This window comes from Phaenicophaeus curvirostris, chromosome 8 (assembly GCF_032191515.1).
Source record: "Phaenicophaeus curvirostris isolate KB17595 chromosome 8, BPBGC_Pcur_1.0, whole genome shotgun sequence".
Taxonomy (NCBI): Eukaryota; Metazoa; Chordata; class Aves; order Cuculiformes; family Cuculidae; genus Phaenicophaeus; species Phaenicophaeus curvirostris.
In genome coordinates, this window is record NC_091399.1 from 36794735 (window position 1) to 36817869 (window position 23135).

The window sequence follows — 23135 nt, forward strand, 5'->3', positions numbered from 1 at the left end:
ACACGATCCACCTCGTGTGGAACTGGAAATGGTTCTTAACAGCCCCAGCTGTTTCTGAAAGGCAAAATCCTCGTATGCCAGGAGGTCAAAGAAACAGTAACGGCTTAAATAGCCAAGGCATCTATGAGGAGTGTTTGCTGCAGAAGCTTAGTCTATAATTTTGTATTTCCCTAAAAATGATTGAATACCAAATTTTACAGTATTTAATAATTGCCGTTGCGTAACAGCTGTAACTTACTGTTGTCCATCATCACCCTTAGTGTTCTTTTCTGTAGAAGTTTTATTCTGGTCTTCTAAGACTGTACTGAACAGCTTGATTTAGACTGGCATGCAGTTTGTTTACAGGCTTTCTTCAGATCAATAATTATTTAATTTCCAGCGACAGAGGTTACAGGCAGGTTATGGAAACTATTGCTGGTTCAGGCTCACCCTCCATTATTGTACAAAGTCATCAGCTGGTGAATCTCACGCATGCAACAACCAATGGCACGGAAGGTGTAAGTGAGAAGGGTGTGGAAATTAAAGAGTAGCTCACAAGTCCCTTCAAACCATTGCTGACCTTCTTTCCAATCAGACCACACAAGCGTTAAAGAAACATTTTTATTAATTAAAAACTCCCAAAGCTTGAGTGCACACATGTTTAACCACACACTGGAAAACATTTATCATTTTGGTTCTCAATGTTCATTGTAAAAATCCATGTAGCTGTTTGAGTAACGGTACTTTGCAGAGGCAGAAGGGCTGCTCCACTGTGTGTGTTTAGGTTGAACCTTCTGGAAAAGAAAAACCCCTTCTGCTGCACTGTCAGCCTGAGGGGCCGGGTGCGCTTCTTGGGAGCGGTGGGTTAGAGGGTCGTAAAAAAGCAGAGACTGTATCAAACAGTGGTGACCTAAAAGGCAAATGTTTTAAGAGCCACATGTTTTAACACTACAGGCTTGAACCTCATACCTTTGTAATAAGGTGCCTTGGGCTGACTTCAGAGGAAACGGCTTCCTGGCTGGCAGTGATGCCCTGGCTGTGGCAGATGCAGACCAGGAGAGAGGAGTTTGTAAACAAGTCAAACATGTTAAGCATTTGGAATAACTCCTTGTAGGAGAGCTTCCCCTGGCTTTTGAGCCCAATCATCATGAGAAGTCATAAATTTGTAGGCAGGCTGTTGCAAAATGATGCATTCATTTAACTCGCGTTATACTGGTTTTTGGGGGGGGATTAATTAAATGAGCATACACGCCCCCGCAGCAGGAAGCAGCCTTTTTCCACTGGAGGCCTAAGATCCAAAGTTCATCTTTTAACTGAGTTTCTCCTCACCCAGTTCTTGGAGGCAGGGCTAGACTGGTTTGGTTTTCTTTTTTTTTTTAAGAATAAGGCACTGTAGTTATTACGTATTTATAGCAAGCACATACAGAAAATACAGTCACGCAGAGAATGCAGTTTACTTTCCATGCTGCAGCAAACCTACTTCAGCATTTTATACACACGCTTACATAAACTGGCCATGATGTATTATTTATATTGAGATTATCTGGTTGTGCACGTTGTTCAGTTTAAATACATGCCAGACATTTTATCTAGATGTGCACCTGCCGAGTGCAACGAGCAATCCTGAGCTGGTATTTGCCAGGGAGATAGGTTTACACTCATTTCTTCTCTCCTTTTAAGTACAGTCAAGCAGATGTAGAACTTCGGGTAGATGTGGAATGCATTTCTCACATAATGCCTGCGTGGAGATAAGGAATGACTGAAATAAATAGCAATTAGGCAATGGCATCACTGCTCATGTGCTCGATGCAGAATTCTGTGCCGGTCCTGTGCCCAGTACCAGCCTCACTGGATAAAAAACGGACACCCCCCTCCCCAGTGGTCTCCCTTGAACTGTGGTAACACCTTCAGACGGTTCAGAGAAATGCCGTCGTTTTCATCTGTACAAGAATTTGAAAAGTAATTGCTAAAAAATCCTCACTGGTGAGAAGCTTGACGTGAGCTGGCACTGCACGCCTGGAGCCCAGAAGGCCAAGCGCATCCTGGGCTGCATCAAAAGAAGCGCGGCCGATAGGGTGAGGGAGGGGATTCTCTCCCCTTATTCCACTCTCATGAGACTCCACCTGGAGTATTGTGTCCAGTTCTGGAATCCTCAACAAAAGAAGGATATGGAGCCGTTGGAACGGGTCCAGAGGAGGCCACAAAGATGATCAGAGGGCTGGAGCACTTCCCATACGAGGACAGGCTGAGAGAGTTGGGCTTGTTCAGCCTGGAGAAGAGAAGACTCCGAGGAGACCTTATAGCGACCTTCTGGTACCTGAAGTGGGCGTAAAAGAAAGCTGGGGAGGGACCTTTTGCAAAGGCCTGTAGTGACAGGACGAGGAGAATGGCTTTAAATTGGAGAGGGGAAGATTTAGACTAGACATTAGGAGGGAATTCTTCACAATGAGGATGGTGAAGCACTAGCACAGACCAGTCACTGCTGCATCCTGTGGGACTCTGGAATTATGCTGAATGGGGAAAACGAGCTGCTAAATAGGAGCAAGCTCTGCTCTCCTGCTGTGACTTTCATCCCTCCATTACTCTGTTCCCAGCCTTTGGTTTGGAAGGAGTAAGGAGTAGAAGGAATCTGTGGCATAAGCAGACAATAAATATCAGGGCAATGCTAGCTCATGGACAAACTGGGTTTTAAAGCTTATTTTTTTCTACTTTTCTACTAGGTTATTTGTGATTACAATATAAAAGTTAACCTTTATTGAGAAACAAAATGCCAGTGAGCTCACCCCCCACTCAGCCTGTAGACCTCTTCCCTACTTGAGTACTTTAACTTCCCAAAGGAGAGATGTTCTCACACCATCCATGGAACTAATATAATCTGCAGACACTCTCATCTTTAGGGACTTCTTTGTCCCAGGAGACTTTAGGAAAGAGATGAGCAACTGCTTTTCCCATGCACGGGTAACACGGTGACAGGCAAGGTCAGTTGCTAACTGGGCTTTTGCTTACAACATGGGAACTAAGACGAGTGGTCAAAGGAGGAAGAATAAAACCCCATCAAATGTGTGTGTGTGTTGGTTTATGATTTCTGCAGGGTGAATGGTAAGAATGCTGATCAGCAGCAGGGCCAGGCTGAGGGGCAGGTGCAGAGATGGAACAGGAGCACCAAGTGCTCCTGGGGAAGAGGGGGTTGGAAGAAGGCTGCTGCTATTCCAACCAGGCCATCTGCCCTGCAGCCCCCTATCCTATCGGAAGGCAGCACCACTTGGAGGCCCCTGGCTGGCTGAGCTGTTCCCGCAGGCTCTGTCTGGCCTGCCAGGAGGGAGCCAAGGAGTCTGCCTGCGCATTAATAACACAGGAAAGAAGGGTGCGCTCAGCAGCTCTGCGGGAAAGCAAGAGCAAAGCCCCGGCCCTCAGCAGCACGGCAGGGCCACCGCAGGCTGCCCCCTTGGAGAATTCCAGGGCATCGGTCGTCGCACTTGGGAAAGAACAATTGAAGTACATTCTCTTGACATTTGTTACGTGTATGACAGCTGAACGGGCAGTCTTCAAAAAACATCCAGTTAGAAACAGGATGAGGAGATGAGGAGAAATGCTGTCAGGTGTTTTAGAGAGGGACAGTTTCTACAGAGTCAATGTCATTTTGCTTAACAACCCAGCAATGAGAAAGCCCACATGGAGGTAACGACTGCTTCCCACTGAGCTACTGCAGCCTCGACTCAGGTCTACACACTGGATCGCCCTGGAAATGTTTTAAATGGAAGCACCTCAGCCCCTCCAACGGTTCTGCCTGCACCGGCAGCTGGAGAAGACAAGAGCAGGCCAAGGGGCCACATACCTCAGTCAAGGAGCGACTTCAGGAACGCAGAGCTACCGACAGTCTGCACATACTCTGTGGAGGAGGAGAACCCGTTTTGATAAACAGAACAATGGTGTTGTTACAGAATCCATGAAAATCTCTCACAAACACGAGTTAAAAGCTCTTAATTTAGGAGGTTGTCTTAATCACTTGCGAGTGCATGCACAGATGCTACATAATCACCAGTGATGACAAAGCAGAACAGAATATGTAAACAGTATTAGAAGCTAGTCCTTCTTTTTTTGCTATTAATAATAAAAGAATAAATAAAAATCCATATCAGCCGATTCAGCAGAATCCAGTCAAGAACTGCAGGAGAGGAGGCATCATCCCAAGTCCTCCGAGAGGAAGGCAAAGAGAGAGGCAACCACACCTGAGCCCCATACTCAAGGAGGGCAGGGCCAGGGTGAAGGGCTGAGCAGATGGTTGGAAGAAGTAGAGGAGAAGGGTGCAAGGGCAGAAAGGAACTCTGGGAATGAGAAGATACAGGGAAAGGGTCTGGAAGCAGGTGCATTTGAGTGCCGAGATTGCCAAATGGCTTTCTGCAGCAGGCGATCGGTACCCTTAGTGCCGGCTGACAGTTCATACTGCGTTTTGACTGCACCACCACAAAACAGTGAAGAGAGAATTCAGAATTATACGTTTGATATTAAACATACTGAGAACAACAAACTGTTTTCAGCGAAGAGAATCACACATCGTGGTTTTGTAATATTTACAGCAGCTTATGCCTAAAAGGACTCCTGCTGTGAGGAAAGGAGCTGCAGATAAACCTAGACAGAAAAGGGGAACGTTCTCCCAGTTTCTCAGTTCTCTCCCTTCGTCAGGCTGCGATCTTGCTTCCTGTTCATGGTGTGAGGAGGAAACCTGGCTGTGGATCTGACAGGAGGTGTCAGGAATGTTACCTGGAGCTACCCAGACGAAGCAGAAATTTTGTCCTAAGCTGGGTCTCATAAGATCACTCCATAAAAAAGAATTCAGCTTTGCCTCGGGTACAACTTTTCAGCCTTTTACCTCATAAACACCATTTCTTTACACAAATTATCATCAAAAAAATACCACTATTACTTAAAATAGGAAGCTGCCCAGTCTTCTATGACAAGAACAGAAAAAGACTGAGATTTAATTACAAGTTGGTTTCTTTGTACTAAATGTAACTTCCTAATTCGCTCTTTATGAGCCCTTCAGTCACTGCTTGCGGCATTCTGACTACGTAGTACTTAGAAGACCCAAAGCAACCATGCCAAGATCTGCATTTCACTCTGAGAAGCTGTCTTAAAAATGGATGCTGCCCAGATTCATATAAAATGTCATTAACTCCGCTTTCTCTCTGAATACTTACCATGACAGCCCATTTTGACAAAACTGCCCTATTAATAGTAATATTTATACAGACAGCATTAAGATTTAGAGATTCAAATAATCAAAAAATATTACTTACTACTCATATATTCCAAAAACTTACAATGCTTGTTGGAGTATTTTAAGCTTTTTGGGGGCTTTTTTTAGGTTTACTGTGGGTTTTTTGTGTGTGAACTAATGAAGATAATGAGCTCTTCAAAAACCTAACAACCCTTCTCTCTCTTGATATTTTTATATGCAGAACTCCCAAGTAAGTTAACTACATAAAACCAAAGAGAACATCAGAAAAACTTCTGTATGAAAGTTTGTTGTGAGCCGAGCTGCCAGGAGAGGAAGGGATCTGGTGAGGCAACCAGAAGGATGTCTGGGCTGCAGGACCAGGCTGCCCGTGCTCTCCTCCTCGGCTCAAGTGCTTTAGGGTAAGGCTGCCCTGGGGAAGTTGCCAGAAACCTCACTCCTGCGCAGGGGCCTGGCAGCAACCCTGCTGCCCTTTGCCGTCCCTGCTCCACAAAAATATTAAAAGGGCAGAATCTTCCCAAATTCCTTTTCCCATCCTACTTCCCCTGCCATTCTTTGCCAAGTTTGACTGCTCTAAAGCATTTACAGATCTAAAAAGCAGAGAGAAAAAAAATGTTCACCTGTCAGGTGATATAAAACCAATCTTCTACTAAATGTGCCAGAATAATTTTTCTCCACCTCAACCACAGTTAAAGCCTTCAGTCTATTCATTACTGTCTTTTTACAGTATTTTTATTTAATAAAACCTATTAAGACTACCATACAAATCTCTTTACTTATGCTTTTATCTTTTAACTGATCAATTTTTATATTGCTGACATCCCTTCTTCACCATTTGCTCATTTAAAAATTCATAGTATATGAGCTATGTCTCTGGAGAAAACGTCTATAAAATTTGTTGCAGCTGGCAAATGTGTATGAGTCAGTGATAGCACATGACTAAATGCTTCACAGAAAATAAAATTTGTTTCTGTAGTAAGCAGAACTGTTTAAATGTTATTTATTTTTATGTTTCAAAGAAAATATATTGTGAAGTGCTGCATTGATTTAATACGCAACAATGTCTGTGTACACGCTGTACAAGGAAAATTTATGAAACCTTTGCACAACTCCTTTAATTGAATTTTCCAAATCTCTCACCACACACAAATAATCAATATCTTCTGCAGAGAAAACCAGTCAGAATTATTACAGTCTTTCTTTTCAATTTTGTTGTCATCAGCACATACAGAGCACCTGGATATTTGTAATGTCTGGATAGCAAGTTATTTACACCTCTTAAACATATAATTGCTACTAAGTGAGTCCAAACTAATGTTTCTTTTCTTTTTTATTTAAAATAATTATATTCATGGGAGAAAGCAGTATTTATTCTCATGCGGGAGTTGCTACGCGTAGCTCTTGAAAGAACTACAATTCTTTTGAATTTTTCATTAAGCTTAATACTCTGAAGTCTAGATCCACTGCAATTAAACATGAATGGCTCTTGTGTCTGTTAAAAGGTACATAGGAAAATAGAGTATAAACACAAGCGTGAAATTCATGAATAAATGTGGCTGACACCTAAATACAAAATGCAGGTTGACAGTTCTGTATGTATATACGTCCAAGGCCTATAGCCATACGTCTCATGTGCATTTCTGTATCTGCCACAGAAGTTAATAGCTTAATATTTCATCTACATAGCAGAGGATGTTAAATCATTGGAGAGGTTTGCAATTTGCCCCTTCTTCCCATCCAAAAAGCTTATCATGTCAGTGCCCTCAGACTCGGAGGCTTCTCAGATCTCATGCTGTATTTTAAAACATGCACTTGTATGGTGCAGGTGCAACCCAGCACACCCAGAACCCACTGGGAAGGAGAGCAGCACGAAGGGTCAGAGACCTGTGCGCCTGCTCCTTTCCCTTTCGGTGGCTTTCTTTCCCTACATGAGATTCCTCACTTGACCTAGGAAAACCACCAACATTGCAGGTTTTTGGTGCCAGGTGAAGTGGGTTTTGTTCCCTCTTCTGGGCCAGAAAGGATTTTGAATGGTTACAAACTAAACCAGACTCACTTGTGCAGGATGAGAGAGGTCAGATTTAGCCCGAGCAACAACAGCTTTTAATCCATGTAATACAAATTAGAACACAACACACGCTTCCTAAAGCTGCACGTTGGGGCAGTCTCATGGTTACTTTAGACTGTAAGTGCAGGAGGTCAGAACCATTTCTCTGGGTCTCTCTGGGTCAACAAATGCATTCTACTTTATTTTAGAAAGAGGTAGAAATATATTATAACATCAATTTACCCTCACTCAGACCCTAGACTCAAGCTATTGAGTTGCTTGTACACAAAGCCCCAGTACAAAGCCCAAATTCAAATGGACATCAATTAGGATAAACTGTGGAATAATGTATTCTTAACATTTTGTCTGTTTTGAGAAGCAACTCTGCTTATTAAGGAGGCGTCTGTATTTTGCAGTGTTAGTGAAACGGGATTATCTCTTTTCACAGCCTTCAAAAAAATTGAATAGGTGAGTGGGAACTCAGTATTCCTCAGTCTCTACTAATGAAAGCAAAGCTGGACAGTTTAATGTCAAGTGGAGCTAAATGAAAATCCATCTAGGTAACCCTGATCTAGTTTCTTGGGAAGCCACCACTACTGTTGCAAAGAGTGCAAACTTCATCACTTGAAAGGTCGGAATAATAAGAACCAAACTTAATAGGGGTAATCATATTTGTCCATGGGCTTGGCAGGATGAACAACACCGCAGAAAAGAAAGTATTTTTTGTTTCATTACAAGATACAGTCTGAAAATAGTTTTACTTAACCCTGCAAGTATTTGATCTTCCATAATGTTCTCTTGTTTCTTTCTTGGACAGCAGACAGAGTGACAGACATGATTTATGTCCATGTTTTTCTTTTTGGGAAGCCAAGTAATTTGTAACAATCACCTTAAGTAGCTTTCTTATTTAGAATGTTATCTTCACTCCTGAAAACTGTGAACCTCTTACATCTTCCTTTAAAATATGCATATCACAACCTACACAGTTATTCCCAGTACACACAAAGCATGTTTTGGACTGCAGCATACTGACTAGATTTCATCTCTTGGCAGCTTCTTTATAGTTTGCTTACATTCTATTCAAAAACATTTTGTTTACTGTAAATGCTAGTCATGGACAAACAATGATGCCATTTTTTGTGCTGGTCACACAAAACGATATACTGAATCCCACATAATGCTGCCCATTGAGAAAGGAATGTTTTGTATTAAGTCGTTTTAAGTAGAGGTTGTTTATGTAAAGTAAATAAATTTCATGCCTCACCATGTGATGAAAATGTGACATTCCGCCTGTATCAAGCCACAGAACAGTCATAAGCTTTAAGTCTTGAGCATAACTAATTAAAAATAATTAGGAAAAACCACATCCAAAACTAAAAGGCAAAGAAAACATCTCCAAATGGTTTCCTTTTATCACATACTTCTTAGTCTCTCCTATTCCTGTTATTTTCAAGACTGCAAAATTGAATTTATTCCTTATTAAAGCAAAATCAACATTGAAACTTTATCAAAATTGGTCAACTTACACTAAAAATTCTGTTTTCCATCCTACTTTCACAAAATATCTCATTTCTCATCTAACAAGACTGGATAGAAGTTTAGTGTTCAGGGCTAGTTTCTAGAGCAAAGACAGAACTATAAATGTATATCCTGGTGACCATTAAAGCGCAGTGCACAGGGGGAGCAATGACTGTTTAAATCTGCAATGGCCCATAGCCTTCACCATTATCAGTGCCAGTCAGGGGCTGTGACTACTGGAACAAAAGGACACAGGGAGCTGTAAATCAGAAACAGCAGATTGCACAAATGAGCCAAATTCCTTAAAAAGTGATGTCACTCCTTTTCATTTTGTGGTAATCTGCTGGAGCTGTGGAGACTTAAGTTTGATCAATTTTCTTTCCTTTAAGAGAATTCCCCACAGCAGAAAGAACCTAGACCTGTGGAAGAGCAGAGACAACCAAAATTAAAGGGACTGTGTGTGATATGAAGCAGTCCTGCTGCTTGGGGCAGTGGGTAGACAGGGCAGCAGAGATGCCAGCACTGATTTTGATTCTGCTTTTGCTCTATTTTAAGATAGAATGCACAAAGGTAATAGAAATATCAGAATATCAGCAGTGAATGTCTGTAGATTTTACTGAGTGTGAGAGAAAAAAAAAAATCTTGTGTGTATCTCCCCGCCACCTTCCCAGCTAGAGAAGGCACTAAAGTGGCTATGTGGACCACGCTATATTAAATGCCACCAACTTCAAATATTTTCACAGCACTAGTTATGAAGAAACCTAATAGTTAAGATTTCACAGTCCCCTGGAGTGTGCTAAATACCTCACAATACATATAAGGTGAAAAAGGTTTTGCTGCCAAGACTGTATGCTACTTGGCCTCCACACTGAAAATACGGGGGGGGGAGAGGAGAGTGAGGAAGAACAAAGATAACTGATACACATAAAACATATGCAAACTCACTAGGACCTGACTGCACATATTTCCAGACTCTGCCTCAAGTGCAAGACCATTAATGGTTCCTTCTCCTTGCACAGTTTTATGCAGAAATACCCAATACAATGAAAATAGTTGCAAAGATGAAGTTCATGCACAGGCGGAGCAAAAGTTTAGTCTAGTCTGCATGCACAGAAGAAACACATTTGATTATCACCATTTTCACATACTAAAGGTTACCCAGCTTATTTCAAGTGGAAAGAACGAATCAACTAAAAGGAATAATCCAAATATCTGTTACACAGGAATTAAAAAAGTTTCTTACCTCGGGCAGGAAGATTTCCCTGGTTTCTTTTCAACAGCTGCAGTTGTTCTGCTTGGCTCACTAGTCAAATAAATAAATCAGAAATCAATAAATATTGCCACAGAGATTTTGAAGAAAATAATACCAAATACTTTGAAAGTGAAGAAGGAGGCATAGGACTTTTACCTATGTAATTATACTCAAAAAAACCTAGCAAAAAATTTTCAAAATTAACACAGTTTTGAGAAGTTGTGCATACAAGCCTCATACCACATTTTGTTTCCATTTCTGTCTTCTAATGCTGCCATGGTACTTTGTTTCTAATTCTAAGATGGGGAAAAAGGATCCTTTCCCATTTTGAAGGCAACAAGAAGCTAACAAACAGTGGACATAAGAGAAGGTGTCAACAATAGTTCTGCCATCTCCTCTGGGCACTCTTACTGCCCTATCCAGAGTATAGGGTAGTAATGTAAACACAGGCTGTCTTCAGAAAACTTCATTGTGTAAGAAAGCATCTGCTTATATGCATTACAGTGGGAACTAGTACACTGTATACACATGCAAAATAAAAACTGACTGAGCATTGGAATACAAGTCAGGAAAGAAATGGTAATCTAAACAACAGGAGCTGCTGGAATTGTGTGGTGCATAAATTCCACTGCATGCATCTCATGCATTAGAAGAGTCACTTGATAAGAAAACCTCCCTAGCACCTGTGGCTTACTGTCGATTTGCTTCCACCTGCAAACAAAGCAGCCGTCCCAGTCACCCTAGGCTTTGCTTTCCTGTAGCTAGTTTCAGCGTGTTCACGCTGCAGAAGACAGAGCAACCAGACAGGTTGTAGAACAATGTATACTGGCACAACCTCACATTTGCAGCAGGTTAAGAAACTGCTTTACTATCTTTGCATGTTTGTCCAGAGACTGGACACAGGGACTACGTATATGTGTACATTATTCATATTCCCTGGTCAGCTGGAAATGAGATTCTCAGAGGCTGGCATGAAATGTCTACAAGAGCAACATCACGTAGGCAAACCTCTGAGAAGTAGCATTAGGTAACTGCTGCCTTAGAGACACACCTGTACCACAAACTTGTCATGTTGGCACAGGAAAAAGGTGTTGCTATTGCGAGAACAAATGAACAAACTGTTATTAGGCATAAAGACTGGGGCGCCTTGAGTGCCTACAGCTACCTTTCACCATGTTAAATTGGAGAGGAATGACCTGGAAAGGGAGATCTCTGCTTCTTCTCCCTGAAATAAATAAAGAGTTTTTCTGCTGCTATTACCCATAATGCAAGTTTTTTGCATTAGATAATATCCCCATCATGCACCCCCCTTCTAGCTGCAGAGGCAGTTGGGAAGAGAAGTATGAAAACGCACTTTTCACTGTTGAGGATTAAATGTCCCAAGAACCTCTGACTTGGAGTAAGGATAAAGAGTTTCCTAAAAATGTACCCATGTAAATGAAAATCTTTGCCTTGCTGGGTTCCTTTGGAAAAAGTATTATAGATGTGCCATCTGTAAAGTGCCCTTATCCCAACACAATAAGCATCTGGTATGTCCATCATTTAAAGACAATAGCGGTTTTTAAAGCCTGGAAACCTATATTCAGCCTAATCCTCCTAACAGGCAAACAAACAAAACAACTTCCTTGCAAAAAGAGAAGAAAGGCAATGCAATCAAAGTGGAACCGTTTAGCCTAATCACTATCTAACTACCCACTAAGTATCTAACTATTTACATAAGAAAAGGTGTTGCTCTTGCAAGTTTTTCCTCCCCATCAGTGCCTGAGTTAGAAGAGCGGGCCGCTGGGGCTGCCTTCCTTTCATGTCCCTGGTCGGATGCACAAGGACACTTAAGGTGTGTTTGTGCTGACCGAAAGAACTCGCACATCAGAGTCCTGGGGTGGAACGCTCGATTATACCTCCGAGCGGGGCATGGTTGTAGGAAATGTCTGGAGTGATCGTTGTTAAACTGTTATAAAGGGGATAAATATTATTGAAAATCCTCCGTACTCAGCACTTCGGTTTTCTGCAGCTCAGCACTCAAGACGGCAGCCGAATCCGAGACACCAATAACATTTCCAAGCTCTCTGCTGCCCTCCAAAGCCTGGAAAACACACATTCAAGACGCGGTTCAATCTCATTGTAAACGACCTACTCAGACGCCTACAACTTACTATAAACATCTGAAGGAAAGAACTGTCCGCAATTTTTCATAAGCTATAAACGATGCGTGAGGCTCCACCTCACAGAAAGTCAACGGGATTAAAAAGTGTAAGGGTGCAAGAACACAGCTACTTCTGAAAATGGCATCCAGGTGCCTTCGAAAGTGTTATTTAAAAATCTCCTGTTATTTACGCTTCATTTGTAAGTCTTCAGCTGTTTAAACAGATTAGCACTTGATCCCCAGAAAGCACTCTTGGCGCATGGACAAGCTTGCCAGAATATGTCAGTAAAATGGAAATCTGCAAGCGTTTAAGATTCCATCAACCACTCTCCTTGGCATTTCATGGTAGACCTAAACCCATACAATATCAATCTCAGAAGAAATAGAAAGAATTTTTCAGTAAGGTTATCTACATAAACATTTCAATTAAAATATTTTAAATTACTGTCAGTCATTTTTTGTAAATAAAATATTGTCAGATCGTGTATGTAAGTAAAATAAATCAATACAGTACTTTGAGTACACTGAATTATTTGTCAGATATTGATATACAGCAATGAACCTTGTGCTAAATTTATCCAGGAAAGAAAAACGTGACTAAAACAGAGAAGTTATTTGCATTTTAGCATGTATTAAACAGACTATTAAATGATGAGGCATTAATGATAAATTAAATAGTGCAATCACTTCAACACAAAGGGATATTTCACCTTCAAGGACATAAAAATCTATGCAGTAATAAGTCATACCTCAAGCTATGAACAACAGTTGATAACTACTTCATATGCTTTTATTCGTGTACAAAACGAGAAGTGATAACAAATAAAAATTGTGTTCTTGGAAAAGCAACTCCTCTACCTTAAAAACAAAAATCTACTTAGTTCTGGGTTGGTGGTTTTTTTTCTTCATTTCTGGATTTCCAAGACAAACGTGTGTGGTTTCAAGTATTTTATTTGCTTCTTTATTCCTTAAAACTCCAATGTTGCATACAATATTTTAAGTTTTAATCCAAATCCTATATTAAAACACATTAAAAAAATATCAGTGTAAACCAGACCTTTAGGCTTCTCAGATTTTCTCTTATTTTCAGAATTCTGACCAATGAACTTTTCACTTTGGACTGCAATTCCATGAACCTGCATAAAGTTAAAATAAAATAATTTAATTAGCCACATCAGGACTTGCAGAATATCAGTGCTTACAATGTTTGTCAGAGTTTCTCCACATTGTAATCAGGATGGATCTAGGTAAACTGTGAACAGATTGGCTGTGCAACCTGATTGTGCCACATAACATCAAATATAACTTGCCTTTGGTTAGGATTTGTATGCGAACAGCCAAAAGTACATATATCCTCATTTTAAGAAAAGCAATACTAGAGGATTTTCTTATGATCATGCAGGAAGACAATAGTAAAACTAGGAATTTAACCAATCTGTCCCTAACAACAGGTGAGCTCACCAAACCCAAAAACTGTTTAAGATCATTCAGTTGTAGCCACAGGGAACAGGAGAAGTTAAAACCAAACCCAACAGAGGTAACATTGCAGGATGTTTTTTGTTCCTATCTCCCCTTTTAAGACACAAATATATTTTACTACCAGTGCAGAGATGTACAGCCTTCAGTTTAATGTGTTTTGCCATAAAAATTACAATAACATGCACTCAGATTAGATCTAAATGGCAGACTTTAATGCATGATTAAGGAGTTGCACTGAATATGTATTGGAAAAAAATCCTTCCATGAATGCTTAAGGTATTTTCTCTGAACCATTTGCAAACCAAATGGAGACAACAGAGGAATTAATCTATTTACTACTTCCTCACACATAAGGGAGAATCAGACTTATAAGAAACTTTACAGTTAGATACAGAACTACAGTATGAGAAGACCTTATCACTTGTATTACAACACTAGAACAGAAGGCTACACAAAAAAGAAAATCCTAATGTCAGTGTCTTGTACAATGTATGTTCCAACTGTAAAAAATAAAGTGTACGAAAGTTCACATAAATATTACCGTGTGGGTGTTATAAGTGTGTTTTACTGGCATGTCACTAACTGCTAGTCTGCTGCAAATCTTGCAATTTTTAATAACCATATTGAATTATCGAATGCAAACATTTACATGTCAATGGAGACTACAATTACTTCAATTGTTCTGTTTACAATTTTCAGTTTTCCACCGGTATAACTGTTAAGATTTTATTTTTCACTACCTAACATGCCATCCAAACAATTCTACTATCCGTCCAGCTCCATCACTTAGAAGATACTTACTGTCCTACACTGAAGAAATTTCAAGCTAACGGTGAGGGAAAACATCCCTTACAAGAAAAAAAACTCCAACACACAGAGTTCAAGTGCAGTCAAAAGAAAGAGCTACAACTTCAAACATAAGAAACATAATATTTAGTTGAATAAATGTCCCAAATATTGTTAGTAAAAATGAAAAGCATGCATAAAATCTCTAGCCTCAAGGGAATTTTCATCTGAGACACCAGGTACAACTATGATACAAATATTTAATCCACACAATACAGAAACAGAATAACAGGATCAGTGTATACTGAAGAACATGATGAGAGAAACCCGCTTAGCTACAACCCCGCGATTATTTAATGTCAGCTAACAAACATGGTGATACTTCTTCCAGTAACACAAGCTGCAGCACCGCAGCTGCACTGCGCCTTCAGTGTCAACAGGACTTAGAGCACGGCCTGTTGTCAGAAGCAGGAACTTGAGGAAAGTACAAAGAAGCTGGTCAACAAAGAAATATGTGGGCAAGGGAGGTCTGCATTACATTGCCAGGTGAGCTCTTCATGACAAACTAGGGTAACAGGAAATGCACCTTAGATTTTGGAAAGAAAGTTTTGGTTTTTTTTTTGCCAGACCTACAGAGAGGAGAATTCAAAGAACAATTTGAATTGGATGCACAGGCACTGGGCCTGAATGAAATACAGGACACTCGCATTACACAGAGTGATAAAAAATATATAATATCGTAGAGGAGAGAAGAAATGTGGTAAAGCTATGCTGATGCTGAGCTTTCAAGACTTTCTCAAAGAGATGTCAAAGACATACATCAAGAGGACAAGTTAAAGTATCATCTAAAAGACAGGACAACACAATAGGATAATAAAACTTCAAGAACACAAAATGTAGACAGTGTTGAAGGATAACAATAAAGAATTTTTTAAAAAATTTTTGCTAATAAGAGATCACAAGAGTCTGGTAAATGCACTTTCAGTTAAATAAAAAGGATGGAAATGGATAGAGGACTATCAAGGATAATAAATACTGTATTAGTAGCAAGAACTATGAACATTCTGTTTGAGGAAGGAAACTTTCAGATTTTTAGAGCTTAAGCTCTAGTCTAGCTAAGTAGTTTTCCTGAGCACATACAACTTCCATATTATAAGAACTGGTAACTTCCACGACTTCCTAATTGGGTACCTTCCCTTAAAAGATGAAAGGCATCCTTGATACAATCCAACATACATGATTCACAGCTTTCCACTTTTTCACCCATTCCTATCAAAGACGAAACAAATATTTCTTTTGTCCAACTCTAAGGGATGGATGTGCTTGTTTTGGCTGAAATACGTAACACATTTAGCCTGACACCTCAGTGTTGGCATGGAATATTTCAATTCACTTTTCAGCTGAGATCTGGCAATGTTATGAACAATGTTATAAACAATTAAATATTTTTTTCACAACAGAAAAGATCAAGCCATACTAACAACATGAGGCACTAGTAGCCTTACTTCTAACATACTTTATCACTTCTCCTTTCTCACATCTATCAAGTTTAGGAAAGCAGTTCATCACATATTTCACCTGAAACATTTAAGTGCTTTACTAACTGAGGACTGCTCAAAGTCCATTAATGTCAGGAAGCTTACAGCTTAAAATAAGATTGTGGCAGAAAAGACAAGAATTTTAAAAGATTTTGCAAAGCAAACACAAGGTTTTGCTATGACCATCTGAGACTAATTTTTAATCAAAGAGTGTCCTGCATTACTGGCTCTGTGTCTTAGCCAGTTAATCTTTCAAAAAATAAGGTAAAGAACGTACACCTGTAGAGGAGTCTGGAAAGGCAAAATGTACCTTCCTTTCAGTAGTTTGATTATGATACCTCACTGTGCAGTACTATGAGTGTGACTCCTGTAACTGGCAGTGCCTTTCACCCTGTGAGAGACTGAACTGGCTGGACCATTGTATTGCGAACCCTGCATGAATCTGTACCTCTAGCTCTAAGCCTGCCACCCAGTGCCTCCGAATATCCAATCCTGTGGAATGAGAAGTATTAAAAAAAGTAATTGCCATGAATTTAATTCTGTATGAAATATAATCTTTCATAAGTAAAAATCACGGCAGAAGACACTTACGCATCCTCCTCTGTTTGAGGCTGCCCTCTTCTGGATAATCTGCTTTTTGCATTGTTCTGCTTAGTTCCATCTCCTATCAGGTTCACAGGAAAGAAAATAAACAACAATGACGAAAATAAGAAACTGAGTACTTGAAGAACTCAAAAAAGGTGTTAGTATGAACCCTGAATGTTGAATGGTCTTTTAGGAAGAGAGAAAACTCAACACTCATGAAGCAGGACGGATGTCCTTGTAAGGAAACATTCTAAGGTCACTATAATTTACTCTTTTGACCTCTCATCACTTCACATTACATTTATATTTGTGGAAAACTTGGGATTATATTGGGCATTAATAACTGGAAGTTAGTATAATTCTGACACAGTCACCACGTTCTACTCGGAAACTTTTTATGCTATTACCTGTCTAAATATAACATATTAGCACAGAGCATCATCATGAAAATGCTGCAATGACTGAATAATGAAACCTCCATATTCCTTTCATAAGAACTGCTTGGTCCCAACTCCATCTTGTAAACAGCTACAAAAAGAAACTGCTAATTATTTCTAAACATTCTGACATGCTATATTGACAATATAAATATTTTAGCTCATCATACTAAGTGGTAAATCCTATGCCAGTTGCCATTATTCTGCATGGTGAGCTGTATTTCTACATTTCAGATCCATGTTTCTGTGAGGAAACAGGAACAGGGTATTACCACAGAAATCCATTCCGATGGATTAATTAATGAAACTGAGGCTCACGTGGTGTTGGTAAACTGGTGGGCTGCCTTTCTGCCACTGTAGGTTGGCCACTCTTAAATGCCTGGATTCCAAGATAAGTGTCAAACACATACTGCTCTCCCAGAGCAGGTGGACAGGGGTATGTTTGCAGTGATGCTGATTAGATGAAGAAAGTTAGTGCTGCATTAATAACATCTTTGGTTCACTGGTTGCTGTCTACTTGAGACTGTTCAACAGACCCTTACAAAGGCCTCATTATGTGTACTGTTAAGTATAACAATATACCTCTTATTATAAAAGATTTTCTGAATTTCCACCTCTTTCCACAATTTATCACAACCTATACAATTCAGACAGAAAACATATTAAAATAAAAATAGGTTAAAACGTTGCTTTAAAGTGATTACATTAGCTTGTCAATTCTGCTTGTCTTCCAACAAGCATATCAGGAGGCTGATGTGCCAGCAGAAAAACTACTGCATCCCTCCTAACTAATATGTAACAAATAGCATATACTGTCTCATTTGATAGGATCTCACAGTACAAGACTGATGAATCTACTGAAACCTGAGTAGCCATAACTATTCAGGGTATTGTGCTCCACAATCTATACAGTCACCTCTTGACACTTCCAAGTGTTCTATCTGCCTGGGTTCCAGCAATAGAGAGGTCACATCTGAAGAGCAGAAATAATTTCTATTCAGTTGCAGCTGAAGTTGAAAACATCACGTAACATGCAGGTTTTGTAACTTCCACCTTAAGGATTTCCCCCCTCAACAGTCACACACTCCGTCTCCCATCTCCTCTTGCAGAGTAAAAGCTCCCTTTCTGGATGCAGTTCTGTTCTTCTGTGCGGTGGATTTCTCTTGGACCCAACTCTCATTAAAGACAAAATGGTGGAGATCTATGCATACATATGAAGTGGGAGAGGCATCATCATGCTTTCATTCTTTTATTTCTGATAACAGTCTTCCCTTAAACAATCATCAGTGCATTCGACAATTAGTGACTTAGAATTGGATACCAGTAATTCAGCTTTAGAGTTCACTGTAGTGAACAAGCAATTGTGTTACAAGCAATTTCCATCTGTCTCCTCAGAGCGATAAACATGTGCAACTTTGTGTACTTCATGCAATGCAAACTATGATTTCATAACTAACGGCATTAACTTTGTAATGATTTTAATTTTTTTTTTTGCTTTTGGTTACAGAAAAATAGAATATAGATTATACTCCAACACCTTACTTACAGCTGATATGCTTAATTATTAAAACACTACAATACTTAAAATAAAAGTCTTTTCAGAAGGATAAAAGAAGTTGTGGGTTTAAAAGGACAACCTGAAACCTGTGATATAAGAGGAAGTCTTACATACCACCACCTTGTAACTATAAGAACACAGTAAAAAAAAAAAAGAGGGCTAGGTGAATAATTATCCACCTAAATGTCAGCCATTATCATGTGATCACTCTTTTTATAGGCAAAAAGAATGTTCCCCTATGTCCATACTTAATATCACTATGGAAATACAGTACATGTTCACCTTTCCCATTGACATCCTGATAGACAGGCATTTTAATGTGACATTTTGGCCCCCTTTCTGTTTCACTTAAGAGAGAAGGCATGCAATACAAATGTACAGATGCTGAAATAAATTTTGAAATTTGCAGTCAATTTAAACATTTGTGTATTGTCACATGTTGCGTCACCAAAAATGCATCTACTAAAGGAAAGAGGTCATTAAAGCGAGGAGTTGCAAACGTGTAGGGATATTCAGGAGAACATATGTAAAGAGCCATCGCATTTTTTATTTTGTATCTGGTTGCCATCACATTATACAATTTTAAAAGCTTTTTGCAAAGGTGTTAAAGTGCAGTGGATATCCAGCCAGGCTGAGGTATAGTTTCACATTCTGCAGACAGCCACAAAATTAAAATCTGCATTTACGCATAAAAAATCACAAGTTTTTTTTCAGAAGTGCTTTTGTGATGTGGCAACACTAGCAGAAAGCTTCTTGCTCCCAAGTGCCTCAGGCTGTAGTCAAAGGGGTCACAGACTGTTCTCATCTGATTCTCCACTCAGGATACAGGCAATCTTAATTCAGCCATCAGCAGCAGCCAGGTACAACATGCCTCACTGTGCTCAAACCTGAATACTTATTGCCACCACTCTGGGTGAGAACGTAGGATGACGCATCATGACAAAACAATTAACTGAAGTTTGGGATGAGCTGACCTTTCCAGGACATAACGGATGGCAGTAAAGGCAAACCAATTCATTGCGCTAACAACAGCCATAGCTCTGATCTGATGGAGAATGCCCACTGGCAGCTCTTCTCATTGAAAGGCATTGAGTTGATGCATGCAAACACAACATTCCCTTCTTACTGATGGAAGCAAACTAAGTCAGAATGCGGCTCATTGAAAGAGTTACTTTTCAGTGTCAGAAAGCCGGAAAACAGTGGGGTTAGATTGCTGCCTGACTTGGTATAAACTCCAAGGCAGAAGTCCAACACATAGCCAGGAGGACCTGTGGGAATACTTTTAACAATGGTTTAAGCAACCTCATTGAAGAGGAAAATAGTCCCGAAGAGAAGCTGTTTATAGTCTTTTAAGAATCCAGGGGCCAATACTTTAAAGGGCTGATTAAATCTCAGTAAAGATTTCTTGATATAAGAGTAGGGGCGTGGAAATACCCATAGTGCCAAATAATCATCTTTTTAGGAATCAAGAAGTAGCCATTAGTTTTGAGAGAAGGAATTGTTTGTAAGGCAGGGAAGGCACTGTGGCAAAGTTCTTTACTGCCTGGTAGACAGAGGTTTACTCCCTCCATCCCAAACCAGGAAGTGTAATAAATAAACTACGTCTTTCATTGCAAATGGCAACATAGTTCTCAAAAGGCCACAAAATTAAACACACATCAAGGGCATATATCTTAAATTTTATGAAGGCAAGGATGTTCTAAAGTACAGATCCCTTTCAAGATATGCGGTTTGCACAACTAGTTAAGATATGCTATCACTCACTGAAAGTATACAGAGGAATTAGTCTAATCCTAAAGGCTTCTTGAAATGTCAGTTGTTGAAATAATAATTTTTCTACTAGTTCCAGGGACAAATACCCAATTCAAAACTATTGCACTAGAGTAGAGGAGCAGCTGTCCTAGGCAGAACTAGAATCAGCAGAGAACTTGGTAGGAAGTTGTGAATCTTCCAGCTGGAAGGGAGTGCTCATGAAAAACTGTTTTACAGACACGTAATGAGGACACAAAGCCAGGCCATAATGAAGACTGGCAGCACAATAAAGGATTAGGATATAGCTGTTCCGTTTAGTTTTCGAGCATGACTACTAAATAGGAAAACAAAACAAAACAAAACCCCTGCACGCAGACCTGTAACTACACATAGCTAAACTGCCAACAAAACATCCAATGCTTCCATGCCTCCTCAAGTACTCGACTATTTTTAAATAAGGAAAAGGGACATAATGCTCTCAGATTGTAGTATTTTCTGCTCTAAGGATTTCAGTAACTTTCATTTTTTAGTTCAGCCAGTTTTGACAGAATCCCAAAATTTCATGATCACATTCTTTAAAACAAAACAAAACAAAAAATCCCCTTTATCCTGGAGGAAAAATCCACTTTAACAGACCCATCATGACAGCACACAATGCAATAGCTAGTGCAAAAATCTGCAGACATCTAGATAAATTTCAAACTGTGGTTATTCTATCCTGCTCAGAATATTTCTGCTCATCATAATTCATGAATGTTAGTAAGGCCTCAATTACTGCACATAAATTCCAAAATATATGGGGCATAAAAGGCTCTTTAACCCAACAAAAAGGCATAACAAGAACTGATGGCTGAAAATTAAAGCCAGACAAATTCAAAATCAGAGAGATTTATTTTTTTAATAGCGAAAGTAATTGAACAAGGAACTTGCTAACAAGGGAAGTGATGAATATATTATTGTTATTGTTGTTATTACTATTATTATTATTATTTGAAGTCTGCAAATCAAGGCTTAACCTTCTTTCTAGGAATTGTATTGCAAGGAAATAAAAAGCTTTTGGGCTCTATAAGGGAAAGATGACAAGAAAGTCTTTTAGTATTTTCTTTTTTTTTTTAATATTATAAAGTTACAACAGGTGACATAATGGTTCCTTAACACTTAAAATGACTGCAACCTACACAACCATAAAAGCAGGTTACCTACTGAAAACATATTTCCTGAGCAGTTATAGTTTGTCTGCATCAAAAGCTGTGACAGTGTAACTAAGTGGACATATATTCTGAAGTGAATTGGAAATAATATAGAAAGCACATTTCCTAAGAGCAAATGACATTCAATGTTACATTAGATTAATTAAAGATTGCCTTGAAGTGCTTTACTGTGAAAAACAAGAGTAAAATATTACATAAAAGAATGCAAACCAGAACAGTTAAGCTAACTACCCTTTTAGCTTTGATCTGATAAAATCTATGTTATTTTCAATATTCATAGAAAAAGACTCAAGAGCTGAGAAACGCTATAGGTATGTATGCGCGAATACAAGCAAGCATTTACCCATGAGAGTCCAGACCTCAGCTGTGTAAAATACAACAATGGATTGAACTGCCTCACAAGAGGGTAACCCGGGACTTCCTTGCAATAATCTGAAGTAACACACAGCAACCTCAGAACATCTCCCCCATGTAATCCAAAGAACAACAAAGTCACCGTCAGTAGCATGTATCAGTTCTGCCAATGGTAGCTGGGACTGAGAAAGAAAGCAAACAAAGGACATTCCTAGAACAAATATGCCTTATTAGTGGAATCAATGGAATTACTGACCAAAATGCCAGTGCAGTTTTTTTCTAAGCCAAAATCAAACATTTTTCATGCTGATCAAAAAGAAGCAATGGTTGTTTCGTGAACACCCAAGATCTATAATGAAAAGATTCATGCTTTAAAAATCCACATCAGCTTCTCCAAAAGAGGTGAAAATTCGTTAAGAACAGAAAGAACTCAAACATACCACATGAGACATTAAGTTACTAAATCAGGTCCGTAACCAGAAAAATATTGCAATAAGAAAGACAGAATGTTCAACTAACCATGTGATGGGTGAATTTGGAAGTCTTGTGGATTCTGAGTTGTGGGAGATGAAAACGGACTCATTTGGCGTGTTCCTGTTGTTGGTGAGTAAGAGTTAAGAGTTTTCTTCCTGGACTTCTGAGGTGTCACATCAGATGGCTAAAATGTAAGAAAAGACAAAGAATTTAGTTGAAAATTGGCTAAAGACAAAGAAGCACCCACATCTATCTAAACCAAAACCAGCTGTAAACTTACTTTCTGCAAACTAAACACATTTTGGCTTCTGCCTTTTCTCTCAGCAGACTCACATACTGCACTTCAACTGGGCAAAGCCTCTCTGAACATTTACTATCTGGTAATTGATTTTTCTAAGTAATTCCTAATTTTATGTACTCCCATTTATGGAAAGCCTGTGACCCACATTGTGTTGTGCTGACCATCACTGTTTGCCGGATGCTCTCCAAGCCTCCCTATCATCTATCATCAGTTTTACTCAAAAAAAAAAAAAAAAGCCTTTCAAACACCAGCCTCCCAGTTTACAGTAACAAAAGTATGCGGTTTTCAGAACTTTGGTATTCTGGCATAACCACACAGGGTTTGGTTTTGGTTTTGTTTTTTAGCTTTTTTGTTCATTTGTTTTAAAAGCAGACAAAACCTGGTGTTATCCTTCTTACAGTACTGGGAATTTAACTGTTTCCAAACAAGACCAGCCACATTCAAAGAGAAGGATGCAAGCAGCATATAACTCATTTCGCTGTATT

The 23135-nt window shown here is 39.4% G+C and overlaps 1 protein-coding gene across 2 annotated transcripts in view; it reads right to left on the minus strand.

Annotated features, from left to right (window-relative positions):
* Positions 1 to 586: 586 nt before the first annotated feature.
* ITGB3BP (integrin subunit beta 3 binding protein) overlaps positions 587 to 23135 on the minus strand; it is a 29958-nt gene continuing 7409 nt past the window's right edge. Inside the window, exons 3-9 of one of the 2 annotated variants that reach the window (XM_069861941.1) lie at positions 22395 to 22533; positions 16570 to 16642; positions 13233 to 13311; positions 12022 to 12115; positions 10024 to 10083; positions 3815 to 3868; positions 587 to 1717 (exon numbers count right to left, since the gene is read on the minus strand). In XM_069861941.1, coding sequence (XP_069718042.1) covers positions 3816 to 3868; positions 10024 to 10083; positions 12022 to 12115; positions 13233 to 13311; positions 16570 to 16642; positions 22395 to 22533 — 498 coding nt within the window. In that variant the 3' untranslated portion in view covers positions 587 to 1717; position 3815. The remainder of the gene's footprint in view (positions 1718 to 3814; positions 3869 to 10023; positions 10084 to 12021; positions 12116 to 13232; positions 13312 to 16569; positions 16643 to 22394; positions 22534 to 23135) is intronic. The other variant, XM_069861942.1, reaches the window with a different exon arrangement.